Below are 16,113 nucleotides of genomic sequence, written 5' to 3' on the forward strand. Positions count from 1 at the left end.
AGGATGTACTCATTTTTTTGCCATCTATTTTTATTTAATAATGGCTGTATATTTAGCTATTTTCATAGAACAGTACATCTCTCCTGCTATACAAGCTACACATTGACTACTCTAAAGTATATCCAATTAAAATATCTATAGTATTGTCCCTTGAGAAGATATACTACAATGGTTGCTGAATTGTGAGGGGTGTACTCACTTTTGTGATATAGTGTATCTTGAAGAACACAGACAATCAGGCAATGCTGAGAATTGTAGATGCAGTGGTTGGCCAAAGAAACTTAATGCTATGAATGAAAGGCACACCATATTTTCTTCCCTTTGACACTGGAAGATGTTCTGCCATTCAATCAGTAAAGATTTGGCAGAAAAGTGGAGCCCAGGAATACCCATCAACTGTCCAGAGAAGTCTGGCCAGTAATTGTCTTCTTGGAAGAATTGCTGCCAAAAAGCCATAACTCAACTGTACTTAAGTATGCATGATAATTTAGGTGCAGATGCTATAGCCTGAGAACAACCTAGATGTTACGTTCCTTTCAAAATTAAATGCAAGTGTACCTGAAAGAATTGATGCTGTTTTGCAGGCAAAAAGGGGTCAAACCAAATATTGATTTCATTTAGATTCTTCTGTTCATTTATTTTCCATTTTGTTCACTTATATTTCCTTTTTTTACACCTGCCTATATATAAGGTTCTGCAGGTTTAAATTATTTGTTGAGTGATCAAAGGAGAATGACTAGACAGGTCTAAGCTAACAAGATGTGTTTAGTAACTCAAATAATTACTCTTTAGAACCTTTGTAAACAAAATAACACCTCAGAAAGCACAGCACATCAAATGTGTCCCTGCAGAGAACCACAGCAAATTCATCTATTGTCAGCCAATTACTTAATATGAAATTTAATATGAAATTAAAACCACCTGCCTAAGTTCTGCAAGTTTTAAGGATTGATTGTTTGTCCAGCACAGATCAAGGCCAAGTCAGTGAGGGCCCTTGGCTATTTTTCCTCACAACACACAATATATGGATGGATGGACGGATGGAGGGACGGACGGACGGATGGACAGATACATTTTTGAATGCCAAGACAGTGTCTTTGGTATACTGCCCATCCAAAAAGGTCACACACTCTAATATTTTGTTGGACTGCCTTTATCTTTGATAACGGCACGCATTCACTGTGGCATCATTTCGATAAGCTTTTGCAATGTCACAACATTTATTCCAGTCCAGAGTTGCAGAAATGTTTCACCAAGATCTTTTATTGATGATGGGAGAGTCAGACCGCTGTGCAAAGTGTTCTCCAGCACATCTTGAAGATTCTCAATAGGGTGAAGGTCTGGACTCTGTAGTAGCCAATCCATGTGTTAAAATTATGTCTCAAAAAAAAACCCATTGATGGAATAACATAGTCAGTATATTTAGTATATTCAGATAGTTAGCTGAACTTGTTCTTTGGGCACATAACGTTTCTAAACATAGACCTGATTAACTGCAACAACCCCAGATGTGAGCACTGCCCCCACAAGCTTGTACGGTAGGCACTAGGCATGATGGTTGCATCAGTTAATCCGCCTTTCTTTTTGTTCCATGATGTGCTCATCAAAGTACATCTGGACTCATCAGACCACACGACTTTCTTCCATTGTTTCAGAGTCCAATCTTTATGCTCCCTACCAACTTTAAGCCTTTTTTTTTTCAGATAAGCCTTACTGATTAGTGGTTTCCTAAGGCAACACAGCTGTTTAGTCCCAATCCCTTGAGGTCCCTTCAGATTGTGCATGTGGAAATGCACTTACTTTCACTATTAAACATAGTCGTGAGTTCTACTGTTGTGTTTAAGCGTTTAAGTGATCACTGAACACGATCATTCAAGATTTCTTTCAAACCACATTTATTCCTCGAAGATAATGGTTACCCACTATTCTTTCAGTTTTGAATAATGTGTTAGATAGTTCTTAACCCAATTTTAGTAATTTCAGCAATCTCCATATATGTTTTCTTTGTTTAATGCATGCCAATAATATGAGCTTCTCACTGCATCATTTAGGGTTAAATAACTTGTTGCCAGCTAAAACATAATAATCCATGCAGTCATTATCCATTAGGGAGACTGTTACCTATTTCCTTAGTTAAATCCAGGTGGTGACTTTTTTTGAGACAAGCAGTGTATTTGCCATTTACAGCAACTTCAGTGTTTTTATATAAATATTGAAAAAAAATAATTAAGACATATGACTGAAGCGATCATCCCACCAAAGAGAAAAAGGTTACAATAAATAAAATTTACAATTACAGTGAATATATACAATTTCAGTTTCTTAGATTTTTTTTCTTAGGATTGACATTATGTACATTAGATCATCTTTTCCAGAAAGAGAGAGAGACCATTCATCATTTTTAAAAGGACATGTTGCTACTTGCCTGTTTTTCACCACTAGGTTTCCTGTAGGATAGAAGTAGTTCCACTGCACCCACCACCTCCTTGCGGATGGCATAGAGCAAAGCATCTCCAACATGCACACCGTGACACAGCAACAGCTCCATCACCTCCAGATTCTCGTTCTCAATGGCGATTAAAAGGGCGCTGCGTCCTAGTGGGTCCAGGCAGTTTACATTAATATTATAATAGATTTCAGCCTGTTCAAGGGCCATCTTTACACCTGCATAGTCCCCCTTCTCCACTGCACTTAGGTAGGCACGTTCTTCTGCTGACAGCTCAGCCTCGGCCCGCACAATCTGCAGTGGTATCCGGTCGCGGTACGGCGAAAAGCTCGCCTTCTTGTAGTACAGCTGCGCCATGGGGTTCATGAGAACTTAAGATCTCGGCAAGCTGGAGAAAAATTGAATAATCTGTTAGATTTAAGAAATGCATTCATAATTATCAACGATGTCAACTTAATTTGTCAATTGCCAAATTAATAGATGTTTTTTTTTTGCAGTGTTTAGCAGTCTGTATTACAAACTGCACTACCCAAATACAGTGGAACCCGGTTATCTCGGCCTCGGTTATCTCAACAACCCTATTAAGTCGACGTTTTTGAAGTGGAACCGCCAAATTCTCGCTTTTTCTACGCATTTTTTATCGGTTATGTCGACTTTTTTTTATGTCGCCGAACCCTAATATCTCGAGCACAAGGGGGGAAAAATTAAAAATTTTAAGGTCAGTTATGTCGATCGGCACTGTGCAGCCGCAGAAGAACTCGCGAAAGTGGTGGAAAAATCAAACCTTACAGATACTACAGGTGTTTGTATTGTATACTGGTGAATCTCTGCTGTTAGTAAGTGCACATATGCATTTTTTTTGTTAAATGTTAGGCGATGAACGGGAGCGCGGCGCTCCCGGCTTCAACTCTTTACCGAGCGCGCGCGCAAGCAGGGTAAGGAGCGACGCGCGCGCGCTCGGTAAGGAGCACGGCTCTCTCGGTAAGGAGTTGAAGCCGGGAGCTTCAGAGAAAGCGGCCGAGAAAGCACCTGCCACGCCCCCTTCGGCCGTTCACGTTTGAGACTTTTCTGTCCCTCGTTTTTGGTTTCGGGTCAGGTTTTGGATCTTCCGGGGTTTTTTTCCGGCTTCGCGCCGTGCCGCCGGTCGCGGTATTTTTAATTTCCCTATTTTTCCATTTACAAACTCTCTCTCTCTCTCTCTCTCTCGCTCGGCTTATCTCCCCCTCGGCATCGCGGACGTAAGTTTTTTCGGACACTTTGCTTTGTGTGTTTGTGTGGATTACTTCAGCCTGATGGTCATAAGTTTTCAGAAACTTACACGCTAAGCCCACTCTTTATCCCCTAATAAACTTACAGAACTATGATAGGCAGATGATCTGGTATTGATCCATAGTGTTTGTTGATTGCTATAGGATTCAGCTCATAATGACAAAGCTTCATCTATATTTATGATACATGGCTGTTTTAAATAATTGTTTATAGAGGGGCGCATAGTAAAATCCGTTACCAATCATATGCTCTTTTTGATGCTTGGTTGGCAGGAATTACAAATATATAGAGGCAACTTTTCCATTGTCCCTATTTATTGTGTATTATTATTATTATTAGGAGTAATTAAAATATTTGTGTACAGCTGCCTTGTGTCAATGGCTATTATTAAACTTGTTCTACAAATGCTATACAATTGAATTGAATATATAGATCTAGAATATTTAGATTCAGTTTTATTCATATAGCACTTTTTACAGTAAACAATGTCATAAAGCAATTTTATAGAAATCATTGTGTAGATTTAAACTGATCCTTGATGAGCAAGCCAGAGGCAATGGATAGAGCAATTATGAACTTTACTTATATAACTGTATATTTTAGAAGCAAACAGTGTTAAGTGGTGTTATCAACTGTTTATTCAGAACATTCAGAAGACTGTTCTAATACAGGTATTTCCCCAGCATAGTTTCAGCTATTAAATTCATTTGAGGCCAACTTAATGAAACACTTAAATACTTGTATATCACTAAGATGGCTGTAGTTTAAGCAACACTGTTTGAATGCATGATCATGACAAAGAAAAATGTGCTGCCACTGATTCATCAGTTGCAACAGTATGTTTTTAGCAGCTATATCATGAAGTAATATAATTCGTTAGCAGAAGGTTTTTCTTGTTCTTGCTGTATGTTGTTTTCATATAGCTGCTGTCTATTTTATATTTATTTAAATGGGGAATGCATTAGAAACATATTACATGTTATTTAATATTTCATATCATATTCCGTTATTAAATATTAAATGTTACGTTTACTTAATTGTTTAGCCCAAGATACTACATCATTGCCAGACACTTTGAACCGCCCCATACTCACAAAAATACGGTTGCACACAACCTACTACATAAAAGAAAACTAAAACCCTTATACACAAACATATATAGACCCAATAGCTACGCAAACAAAAAACACCTCATCTGCCAGACACAACCAACCATCCAACCACACAATCAGCTACACACTCCCTACACACACAATAGATGTGCACTAGCCCCACACCTACCCTCCACAAACATACACACATATATTTATGCACAAGAATGCTTTTAAAAATAAGAATTGATAATTAATCAGTAAAAAAAAATGCAAAGTAAAAGAACAGAAAATAAACCCAAATCAACATTATCAATATTTCGTGTGACCACCCTTTGGATTAAATTCTTATACTCGCACACTATGTTCAGTTGCACAAAGTCAGGGATTTTGTAGGCCAGGTTGTAGGTTTGTAGGTTGAGACAGATGTTTTATTAACCAATTAACTGAAGGAGAAACAGCTATGTAGGAGGTTTAAAACTGGATGGGGAACCACCAAACTCATTAATGAAGTAAGGTTGTGGAAGACATTTTAATGTCACAGGTCATACACTATGGCAAGATTAAACACACAACAAAACACAAGCAGATTGTAATGCATCAGCAAGGTCTCTCTCAGGCAAAGCTTTCAAAACAGACTGGAGTTTCATAGTGGGCTGTTCAAGCTATTTTGAAGAAGAAGTGAGGACTGTAGAAGTAAAGAAAACTTAATGCAGCATGTGAAAGACCCATCATGCTTACATCTCCTCGACATCAGAAGGATGTCCATTAGATCAGAACTGTCAGAAACTAGTGAGACCCAGGTACACCATATACTGTTGGGAGAAGTCTAGCCAGAAGTGGTCTTCATGGAAGAATTACTGGTAAAATGCCATACCTCTGATATGAAAACAAGTCTAAGCGACTCATCAATGAATGAAAGCATATGAACTGGGGTGCAGAAAAATGGACGCAGGTGTTCTGTAGTTAAATATTTTAATTGAAAGATTTTTTTAAACAAGTTGGAGAGAGGTAAAATAATGAATGTCTGCAGCCAACAGTGAAGCATGGTGGAGGTTCCTCTTTGCCAGTTTGGGGCTGCATTTCTGCAAATGGATTTAATTAGGTGGTCCAGATTAATGGTGTCCTCAATGCTGAGAAATACAGGCAGATATATAGCCATCATGCAGTATCATCAGCGAGGCAGCTGATTGGCCGCAAATTTAATTTGGCACAAAGACAACAACCCCAAGCATACAGCCAATGTCATTAAGAGCTAGCCTCAGCATTGAAAAGAAAAAGGAGTCCGGCAATTTATGGTTTGGCCCCCAAACCATCAATCGTTTTCAGACAAAGGGTGGTCATGCTACATATTGATATGATTTGAATTTCTTATTTGTCAATGTACTTTTTATTTGTTAATGGATATTGTAAAGTATTGGCAGGGGATTGTGTAGCTAAAGAGCTTTGGATGGTGTTTGGGGGTAAAATAAAAAAGGAGGGTAAAAACTGAAGGAGGTGAGATTGTAGAGTGTAGAGTGAAACTGTAGAGTGAGATTCAGTAAAGAGATTAGACAGGGGCTTGGTTGTGGTGAAGAGGTGGACACTAAGTAAGGAGAGTGTGTTGATAAGGAGAAGGGAGTATTTTGAGCAGCTGATAAATGAAGAAAATGAGAAGAAAAGGGTGGATGATGTGGGGCTGGTGAAGCAGGATGTTTAGGGAGTATAAGTACCTGGGGTCAACAGTGCAAAGTAATGGAGAGTGTGTTAGAGAAGTGAAGAAAAGATTGCAGGCAGGGTGAAGTGAATGGAGAAGAGTGGCAGGAGTGATTTGTGATAGTAAAGTATCTGCAAGAGTGAAAGGGTAAGTTTATAGGACAGTGGTGAGACCTGCAATGTTGTATAGTTTAGAGACAGTGGCATTGACAAAAGACAGGAGGTGGAGCAGGAGGTAGCAGAGTTGAAGATGCTGATATTTTCATTTTGAGTGACTGCGCATGTTGGATATGGGGTATATCGGAAGAATGCTGAGGATGAAGCCACCAGAAAGGAGGAAAAATGAAAGGCAGAGGAGGACATTTATAGATGTGGTGAGGGAAGCCATGCAGGTGGTTAATTTGAAAGAGGCAGATGTAGAGGACAGAGGAGTAGGATGAGCCACTGTGGCAACCACGGGAACAGACAAAAGAAGAAGATTTTATATTAATTATTCTATTATATAACACTTTTGTTTGCAATCACTATCAGTGTAAAGCATTCTTACTGTACATATACTTGTATATACTGTAGCAAAATTAACAGGGAATAAATGCACACCAACAATAGGTATTAATGATTTCATGAACTTTTTCAATAATAAAATCATATCATCAAAAAAAAAACCATCAGCCAAAAAAAAAATCCAGATTATTATAAATCCAAACAAATTTATAAATAACCCTGTATATGGCACTATAATTATATTATATTACAATCAATCACAAAGTTTTACTCCTATTCAAGAGAATGACTCAATTTAATTTATTTCCTTATCAGAATCATCAATTTGTATTCTAGATAGTACTCTTGCCTACTAGTTTTTTTTTTTCCAAACAGATAATTCCAGAAGTAGTTAAACCTGTTCTAAAAATAATAAACTCTTCCATTATCAGTGGTTATGTACCTAAATCTTTCAACTGACCAACTATAGGTCAATATCAAACCTCTCTTTTATCTCCAAGATTCTAGAAAAGTTTGTAGCACAGCAGTTACACTCACACCTACTTAGGAATATCATTTTTGAAATGAAAAAAGTTAGGATTTAGGCCCCATTATAGCACAGAGACAGCGCTGGTTAAAGTGGTAAATGACCTGTTATTGGCCCTTGATCAGGTTTGTGTCTCCTTACTTGTTTTTTCTTGACCTGAGTGCAGCTTTTGACACTATTAATCATACTATTCTCCTTGCAAAACTAGAAAATTTTTGAATAAAGGGAACAGCTCTCTCCTGTCTTAGGTCTTATTTGACTGATTGCTATCGGTTTGTTGATGTAAATGGTGAGTTCTTCACACTCTCTGAGGTAAAGTTTTGGTGTTCCACAAGGATCTGTCTTAGGCCCACCGCTTTTCGCTTTATATATGCAGTCTCTGGGTGAAATTATACATAAACATGGTATTAGCTTCCATTGGCATGCTGATAATACACAATATGTATCAAAGCCACATCAGAGAGATCAGCTTAACAATGTTGAAGAGTTTGTAAAGGACATTAGACAGTGGATGCTTGATAACTTTCTTTTGCTCAACTCGGATAAGATAGAAGTACTTTTACTGGGACCACATGCAGCTAAAAGTAAACTTTCCGATTATGTGGCATCTCTGGGTGGTCTTTCTGCCTCAGTGTGTACAGCAGTCAAAGACCTTGGTGTAATTATTGACTCTAGTCTTTCCTTTGAGGCTCATGTGAATAACATTACCAGGATCGCCTTCTTTCATTTTAGAAATATTACGAAAATTAGCAATATGATGTTGTTACAGGATTCAGAAAAACTAGTTCATGCTTTTGTTACATCTAGATTTGCTTTACTGTATGGGAGTTCAAGTAAGTGCATAAATGAGCTTTAGTTAGTTCAGAATGCATCAGCAAGAGTTACTAGATCCAGAAAATATGGCCACATAACCCCTGTTTTAATCTGTCTACACTGGCTTCCAATTTAATCGAGAATTGATTATAAAATACTACTACTAAAGTATAAAGGTCTTGTGCCACAATATCTGAGTGAACTTCTGTTCCATTATGATCCCTGATGCCTACTTAGATCAAAAGGTGCAGGCTATTTGTTGGTAGCTTAAATAATGCTACCATAAAGAGGGCAGATCTTTCTCTTATAAAGCCCCACAGTTATGTTAACAGCCTTCCAATTAGGGTTCAGAATCAGACACAGTCTCAATGTTCAAGTCGAGGCTGAAAACATATTTATTTAGTCAAGTCTTTGATCGTCAGATTTTTCTTAGGTAAAGGAGCAGATCTGGAGGGATCATGGATATAGAGTGTTCAGTGAACTGGGATATTTGTATGCTGTCGTCCCCTTACTCCCACGCGTTTACTCAGGTTTGTTAATGGTGGTGTGGTGGGCCGTTTCTTATCCCAGAGATCCCTCGTGTCTGTGAAACGTTCTCTTCTTTTTAGTCATGCTGCCATAGCGAGTCTTGCTGGAGTCCCAACTGCACAGTTTCCTTAACGTTTATACAACAAATAAGTATACATAATAATCCATCTTTCTCAGCCGAGTTACATGTGCTCCTGAGGTACCAGTGACCAGTGTTCCTGCCCCTCTACTTTTTTCGGATCTGCCCGCTTCTTTACGACCTGCCTCTGGATGGTGTTCTCTTAGATTGGACTCTGTGCAGCTGGGGACGGTTTCACAACTGCTAAAGAATACACAACGGTAGCATTAGCCGCTAACCATGAAGTGGCTAGGGTTAGGGTTACAAGCAATTGTAACCCTAACCAAACTGAAATTGAATCGAACCATTATTTAAAAACCGAAGTACGTACCGAAATGTATATAAACACACAAATACCCACTCACCCACACATACTGTACCTCCATTTACAATCACAGCTATACCCCCCAACCCAACCCACACGCAAAATAAACTATCCCACACATAAACAAGTACACTCTCACACACTGATACAAGTACAGTCTCACACAACATCTAGACTTGCAGTTAAATATTGCTGTCAAAATCTGAAAGCAGCCTTACAATGTTTGTTGAATGCAGAGTAAGGTTCAGTGAGCCTGAACCATATCCTTAACATGATGGATGGTAATGTTTTTTTCCGCACTAGCATTAAAGTATGTGTTGATTATTTTTTGCTTGGCCAGTGAGCTGGTGAATGCAGATGAATGTACTGCAGTCTGTTGGCAGCTGCAGGAGAAACAAACCAATCTTAATGCTGCATGCTTGCTGTAACTGCATGCTTCCATATTATGCATGAATATGGATTGTGATATTACTATGACAAATGTTTTATTTTGCATGTGTTATATAAATATAAAATCTAAATAATAATATTGAGTTGCATGTTTGTAGGTTTTATCTTTATCTGTGTTGATTTGTCACAATCACAACACACCATGAATATCTATAAAAAAGATAGCCATGGATTCAGAATTTTCTTCTAACAGAAATTTATATTTAAAAAAATGTAAGCCAATATAAAACAGTAAACAACATGCAGTGCAGGGAAGGGTTTCATGTCACTGATTTAGTGTACTGTACTTGTGAAGATATCCAGGTAACCAGGACCAGTACCATTAAGAGCAGGATATGAATGCCTGAAATATGTGTGGGTCGCGCAATGCTGTGTTTCAGCTAGAGGAATTACTCATTTGCAGGAAACAAACAGCAAAGCCCTCAGTGGACCAAACAAGCCTTTGCCTGTGGCCAAAAATGGTAGTTAAAAAACATTACTTTACTTTGTGAAGAGAAAAAGAAGCATAGTGCAACAATGCACACACAGCAAAACTAGGGGAGTGACACAATTGAAGAGATAGGGGCAGAGAGAGAACAAGTGAGGAATTTTTAAAAAATTGAGAGGGGAGGGGGGATGGGTGGTTAATACACAAAAAGAGAGAGAAGGCATGAAAGAGAATTAAATCAATGAACCCCACCATCACCAACCACCGCTTCTAACCTATCACTGCCCACCTCCATAAACACCCATCCACCCTAATCCCACCTACCACCACTACCTAACACTATAATATATTAGTTTTGCATATTTATATTTTAAAAAGACACTATGAAAAGAAGAAATGTGTTTTACTGTAGCATTCTTTAAGAAGAATATATATATATATATATATATATATATATATATATATATATATATATATATATATATATATGGGAAGAGGGATAGAGATGCAAGACTAGGCAAGTCCCTAAAATAAAACATACCTGGAGTTAATGCACTCACTTAATTGAGTCATCTGAAAACTATGAGAATATATAAATACTTTTTAGATCATTGTTTTTCAGGGTTCTATTTATTTCTTTGCTTGGCAATTGCTCCTGGCTAATGTGATGGCATCATGAGGATGAGATTAATAATGCAAGGGCCCTGTGGACTGGTCTCTTTTGCTACTCCAGTGTTGTTCTTCCACATAAATGTTAATGAAGCATCCTTTTAATGGAATTAAAATGTACAAATGAAGGCCAACGTCAAAATAATTTTGTATATTGAGTTTACCGCCGACAAATGATGACAAGAATCTTTGCTGTGGAGTTCTGTTGAGCAGGCAGTATTTTTTTTAAACAAAATCAACCTTTTATACGAATCCAAATGTCTTTAGAGATGAAACTGATTAAACATTCATTAAACGATTTAGGTGAACCAATGACAAATATTTTTTTGTCACAGAAAAACATTACATGGATATAAAATGTGTACAAAATACTATTTGACATTTTGGTAAATATTTGTTTAACATAATTGCTAAGAAGATTTATTTTACAATTGTTACACTTGCATATAAATAATTTATGCAGGGTATCTGACATATATTTGGTACCAGGAGTCATTTGGCTCTTCTTGTCCCTGGATAAGCATTGGTTTAATATGCTTTGGTGTGCACAGTATAACTTGCTCTCACAAAATTAATTTTAGATTACTGGCTTTATTAATCTTCATTAATCATGAAAGTAGATTGAAAATCTTGGTTTTAGCTAAAGCTTAAATTACACGCTGTACATAAAGTTACATAAGGCATTCCTATTATTCTTCCTACTTTATTTGTACATTAAACTAAATTTTCTTGTTTGCAACTGTGAAGAATTGCATGTTCCAGCCAAAGAAACCAGGAGGACACATGGCACCCAGTATAAGATGCTAATTAGGTATGTAGGCAGTTGTTTACTAGTGCACCTGGCAGCAATTCTGATGTCCTTCCTTTATTTAATTTGTATTAATTTTATTATTTAACTGAATGTACACTTATTGTCCTCTTTAATAGGCACACATGTACGTCTGTTCATTTTCCTCTGATCTCTCTCTTCAACAATTGCAAAATATCTGCTCACAGGCACAGAGATCACACTTTTTATCATTAACTTAAGCTTTTGTCCTATATCTGCAGGATTTTTCGAAACTGTTTAAAAATTTTTTGCATAGCTTAGTCATTCCAGTATTGCAGCGCAGTGGCATACAGCATGACAACAGACCTTTCCTTACATTTCTCAATGGAGAGTTTATAGTAAAAATACCATTACATAAATGACCAATTTCTCGTTGGTGATATTTCACAAGTCTTTCAATAAAGTGTAAATACCAGTCTTTTCTTATCTCAAAATTGAATGTCCTATTGGACCAGACGAGACTGAGCAGGCATGGTCACACTGTATCTGTATTATGGACCTTACTTTTCAACCCCAAAGGCATTTTTCATTCTGAACCACGTGACTCACAGTAGACATTTCAGACCAATGTAGGTAGAGGAACTAGTGGGAGTGCCATTGTGAAAGGAATAATTTAAATATGTATTTTCACCCAACATTAATGGTAATCAAAGCCACTTATCAAACCTGCTTTGTGTCAAATGTGTTGATTTTTGTGTCAATTGGTTAAATGCTGTTAATGTTTTTAAAGTTTACTCCTTAGGAGTTTTCAATAATTGTAATTGAAAAGTGTTAAGGGAGATATATATCTCCCTTATATATATATATATATATATATATATATATATATATATATATATATATATATATATATATAAACCCAACCACCACCAACAACCAGGAACAAGGATTATATAATCACTGACACTGTGATTATTCTATCAATTCACAATTTTTGAAAACAGCACCTATAGCAAACATTTTTCTACACGCTGTCATTGATAAAAATCATATTTACATTTTGGCAGATAGTTTAATGATGGAGATGCAGGGACATCAATTATGTTGATTAATTACTTAAGCCTGTGTAAAAGACATAAGCATCCTGGGTTAAAGGATTCTTTTTTCTTTAAGAAAATGTATTTTTCTGCCAGCTTAATCAATTTTATTGCACTGAACTGTGTAAAAGGGATTCCTAAAAGCATTTTTTCTTCTGTACTGCACTGATGCACCACACAGCCATATTTATACAGCAATATTAATTGATTAAATTCATTGTAAATTGACAGAAGATATGTCTGTTCCATGTCCTCCCACACATTTGGGGCATCAGGCTTTCTGGTCTTCAGCATTTGCTGCCTTTCACATTCATTTTACATTCTTAATCACCAGCTGATGGTCACTGATGAGTGCAGTGCCTAATTGTATTTGTGTCCTTTAAAAAGGTTACTGGAGTGAGAGAGGTCACCCATCCTTAAAGGCCCTGAGCATAATAGTCTGGATTGGAGCAATAAACACATCCAGCATACACAGCTGTTGCTTGGCTTGGATATGAGAATGTTGCAATGCAGCCAGAGCTAAAATTGGACCAGGTATAACATCAGTGCATTTGTTCTTGATGTACCAAATTGCCAGTCCCTTTTGCTATATTATTTGCTCTTGTATATAAATAAATTTTTTTACCTTATTAGTTTTTGCCATAGTGCAAGTCACTTGATATGTTGGTGGCGCTGATGCTATAAGTTGATCCATAAAATAAAATATTCACTGAAAGCAAGAATAACTGATCGACATTTACATACTGCAGGTAAAAATGCAAACAACACATTCCACATTATATCTGATAAGGTTGTGAATGTAAACTTACCCAAAGAGCTTTACATGATTCACCTGTTTGGATTTTCAGTGTAGTTTTTAAGAAGATCAGATTGGATTTCCAGTTTGGTTTGTTCGATCCAAAAGCGAAACATGTGGTGTGAGTGGGTTCAAGCCCACCTCAGGGAATCCATCAGAGACTCCATCAAGGTAGGAGTACTTCTACTTAAAGCTCTTCATATTTCTCCCTGCAAATGAGGGAAGCACTGTGTGATGGCCAGCAACAGAAAGCACTCCATTCACCCCACACCTCTCCACCACAGTCGAGCAAATAAGGAAAACACAGTCAAAAAAGCATAAGGATGCAAAAAATCCACCATGAATGATTTGAGTTAAAGGAAAGAAAAATCCTTCTTCATATGGATAGTTATTCAGAGCTGCTCTTGCCATTTTCTTTTATTCCATGTTCTCCCATTTCAGCGCCACCGTATTTGGTGTGCACTTGCCTTGGTTGTCATGGTTGCCAGATGGAGTGTGTTCTCCATTGCGTTACCTCTGTCTCCCTCTTTCTCTCTGTCCCCCTGTTTCTTTTTCCTTCTCTCATGCTGTCCCTTCTGGTTGTTCACTCATTTCTCGCGTTTTCTTTCCTCAGCTTGATCCCCTCCTCCTACTCTGTTTCCCTTCCCTGTTCTGTCTCTCTGTCTGACTCCCCTCCCTCTCTGCAGCATCCCTCAGTACCCCCCTCTCTGTCCTCCTACCTCCTTTCTCCACATTCAGTTGTTTTTGCTCATCTTGTCAGCATGCCTTCTCCCGTTTTCTTTAAAGCCTTTTTCTGAATGTGACAGCAGCTGGTCAGCATCTCTGCTGGGGTGCTACCAGCATTAAACATGCTCAGTAGAAGCAGTCTCCTCAAATCCAACCACTAATTCTCTGACTGACACATTTTTATTGTGTTGTAAACAGAGCACAGTCATTATTACGGTGGTTTTTGTATTTCTTATGGGTGAAGATGTATGTAGATTTCTTCCCTCTTTGTTTCCTCTCAGTGGGAATGAGAATTTGCTACTTAGTCAGCTCTCTGAAAAAAGACAGACGTTGCATTCATTTGTTCCTATAGCCATCCTGCCGCAGTCTGAATCAGAGAGCAACACGTTTGTGCGGTTGTGTTATGCTTCTACTGCTGTCACACTTGCAAACAGAACAGCAGTCCTGGGATACGCCCACCTTTAAAACACACACACGCGCACACACACACACGCACACACACACACACACACACACACACACACAGATGATTAGATGTCAGATGATAACACTTCCCTCCAGACACAATAGCAGCCAGAAGTGTCAATGTAGATTCTCTCTGCTGCATTTTTTGATGCATTTCCTGTTACAACCTAAAGCCCAGGCTTTAACATGTTCAGAAGTTTGTGGACTTAAAATCTTAACTGTGGTATAAATGAGATAAAAAATATGGCGCTATATAATTAGTCAAATACTGCAAATGTAAACCCTCTGCAAACAAATAAAAGCAAATGCTTTTTTTTAAGCAAATAAATCGTGTTTTCCTATGCAATTTCCCCTGGTAAAGAATGACATTAATAATCCTCAGTTGGTGTTTAATTTAATTCATTAAAATTTTATTTGTATAGTACTTTTTACAACGGATATCGTCTCAAAGCAGCTTTACACAGATGAAGCGGTAATAAGATACTTTTAGCATGTGTAACATTGTGGAATTGTGACTTTTAAACCAGATGTTCACTAAAGAGCTCATTAACTTTCTAGTGCACTCCTGAACATTCAGTTGTTCTCCCATCAATGTCTCTCTACATAGTGATCACTATGATATAAGAATCTCTTAGATGCTCTTTACATTTATATTCATAACTAGGCTTTTGCTGAATGTCTTCATTTGCATTGTGTTAAATGGAAGTAAATAATTCAATTAATTTTTATTTGTATAGCACTTTTAACAATGAACATAAGATGTTCTTTATAAGTAAGTTTATCCCTAATGAACCGGTGGTAACTGTGGCAAGGAAAAACTCCCCGAGATGGCACAAGAAAGAAACCTTAAGAGGAACCAGACTCAAGAGGGAACCCATCCTCATCTGGGTTGCACCGAATGTCCATTTATTACAGATAAATGATCTTGGGGATAAAGTGATGGTGATCTTCTGATCACCATCACTGCTTCTGCAAACTGTAATCCTGAGTCAATGCAGCAGACTGTTGACATTAACTACAGTCCAATCTATCCTCAAAGCGCCCGTTCTTACTCCGGAATTTCATGCAACCACCCAAGGCGTTGATGAGAAACCGTCCCCAGCTGCATAGAGTGGCCTCCAGTCGAAGAGAACACTATCCAGAGGCAGGCCTGGACGAAGTGGGAAGATCCACGGAGGGGAGAGGGGCAGGAACAGTGGTCACTGGAATCTCAGGAGCATGTTTAACTCGACTGAGAGAGAGAGAGAGAGAGAGAGGTGACAGGAAGAGAAGGATATGGATTATAATGTGTCCTTATTGTTGTATAAAACTTAAGGACACTGTGCAGTTAGGGACTCTGGCAAGACTCGCTATAGCAGCATAAATAAAAGGGAGAACCAGAAGGTAACACAGACACGAG

At 37.9% G+C, this 16,113-nt stretch overlaps 1 protein-coding gene across 2 annotated transcripts in view; it reads right to left on the bottom strand.

Moving 5' to 3' along the window:
- The window catches only part of trpc5a (transient receptor potential cation channel, subfamily C, member 5a), a 55,851-nt gene extending 40,064 nt beyond the window's left edge, over positions 1-15,787 (bottom strand). Inside the window, exons 1-4 of one of the 2 annotated variants that reach the window (XM_046868585.1) lie at positions 15,767-15,787; positions 14,243-14,708; positions 13,537-13,732; positions 2,426-2,834 (exon numbers count right to left, since the gene is read on the bottom strand). In XM_046868585.1, coding sequence (XP_046724541.1) covers positions 2,426-2,812 — 387 coding nt within the window. In that variant the 5' untranslated portion in view covers positions 2,813-2,834; positions 13,537-13,732; positions 14,243-14,708; positions 15,767-15,787. Of the gene's footprint in view, positions 1-2,425; positions 2,835-13,536; positions 14,166-14,242; positions 14,709-15,766 lie in introns of those variants that run through there. The other variant, XM_046868584.1, reaches the window with a different exon arrangement.
- Positions 15,788-16,113: the final 326 nt, after the last annotated feature.

This window comes from Silurus meridionalis, chromosome 15 (genome assembly GCF_014805685.1).
Source record: "Silurus meridionalis isolate SWU-2019-XX chromosome 15, ASM1480568v1, whole genome shotgun sequence".
NCBI lineage: Eukaryota > Metazoa > Chordata > Actinopteri > Siluriformes > Siluridae > Silurus > Silurus meridionalis.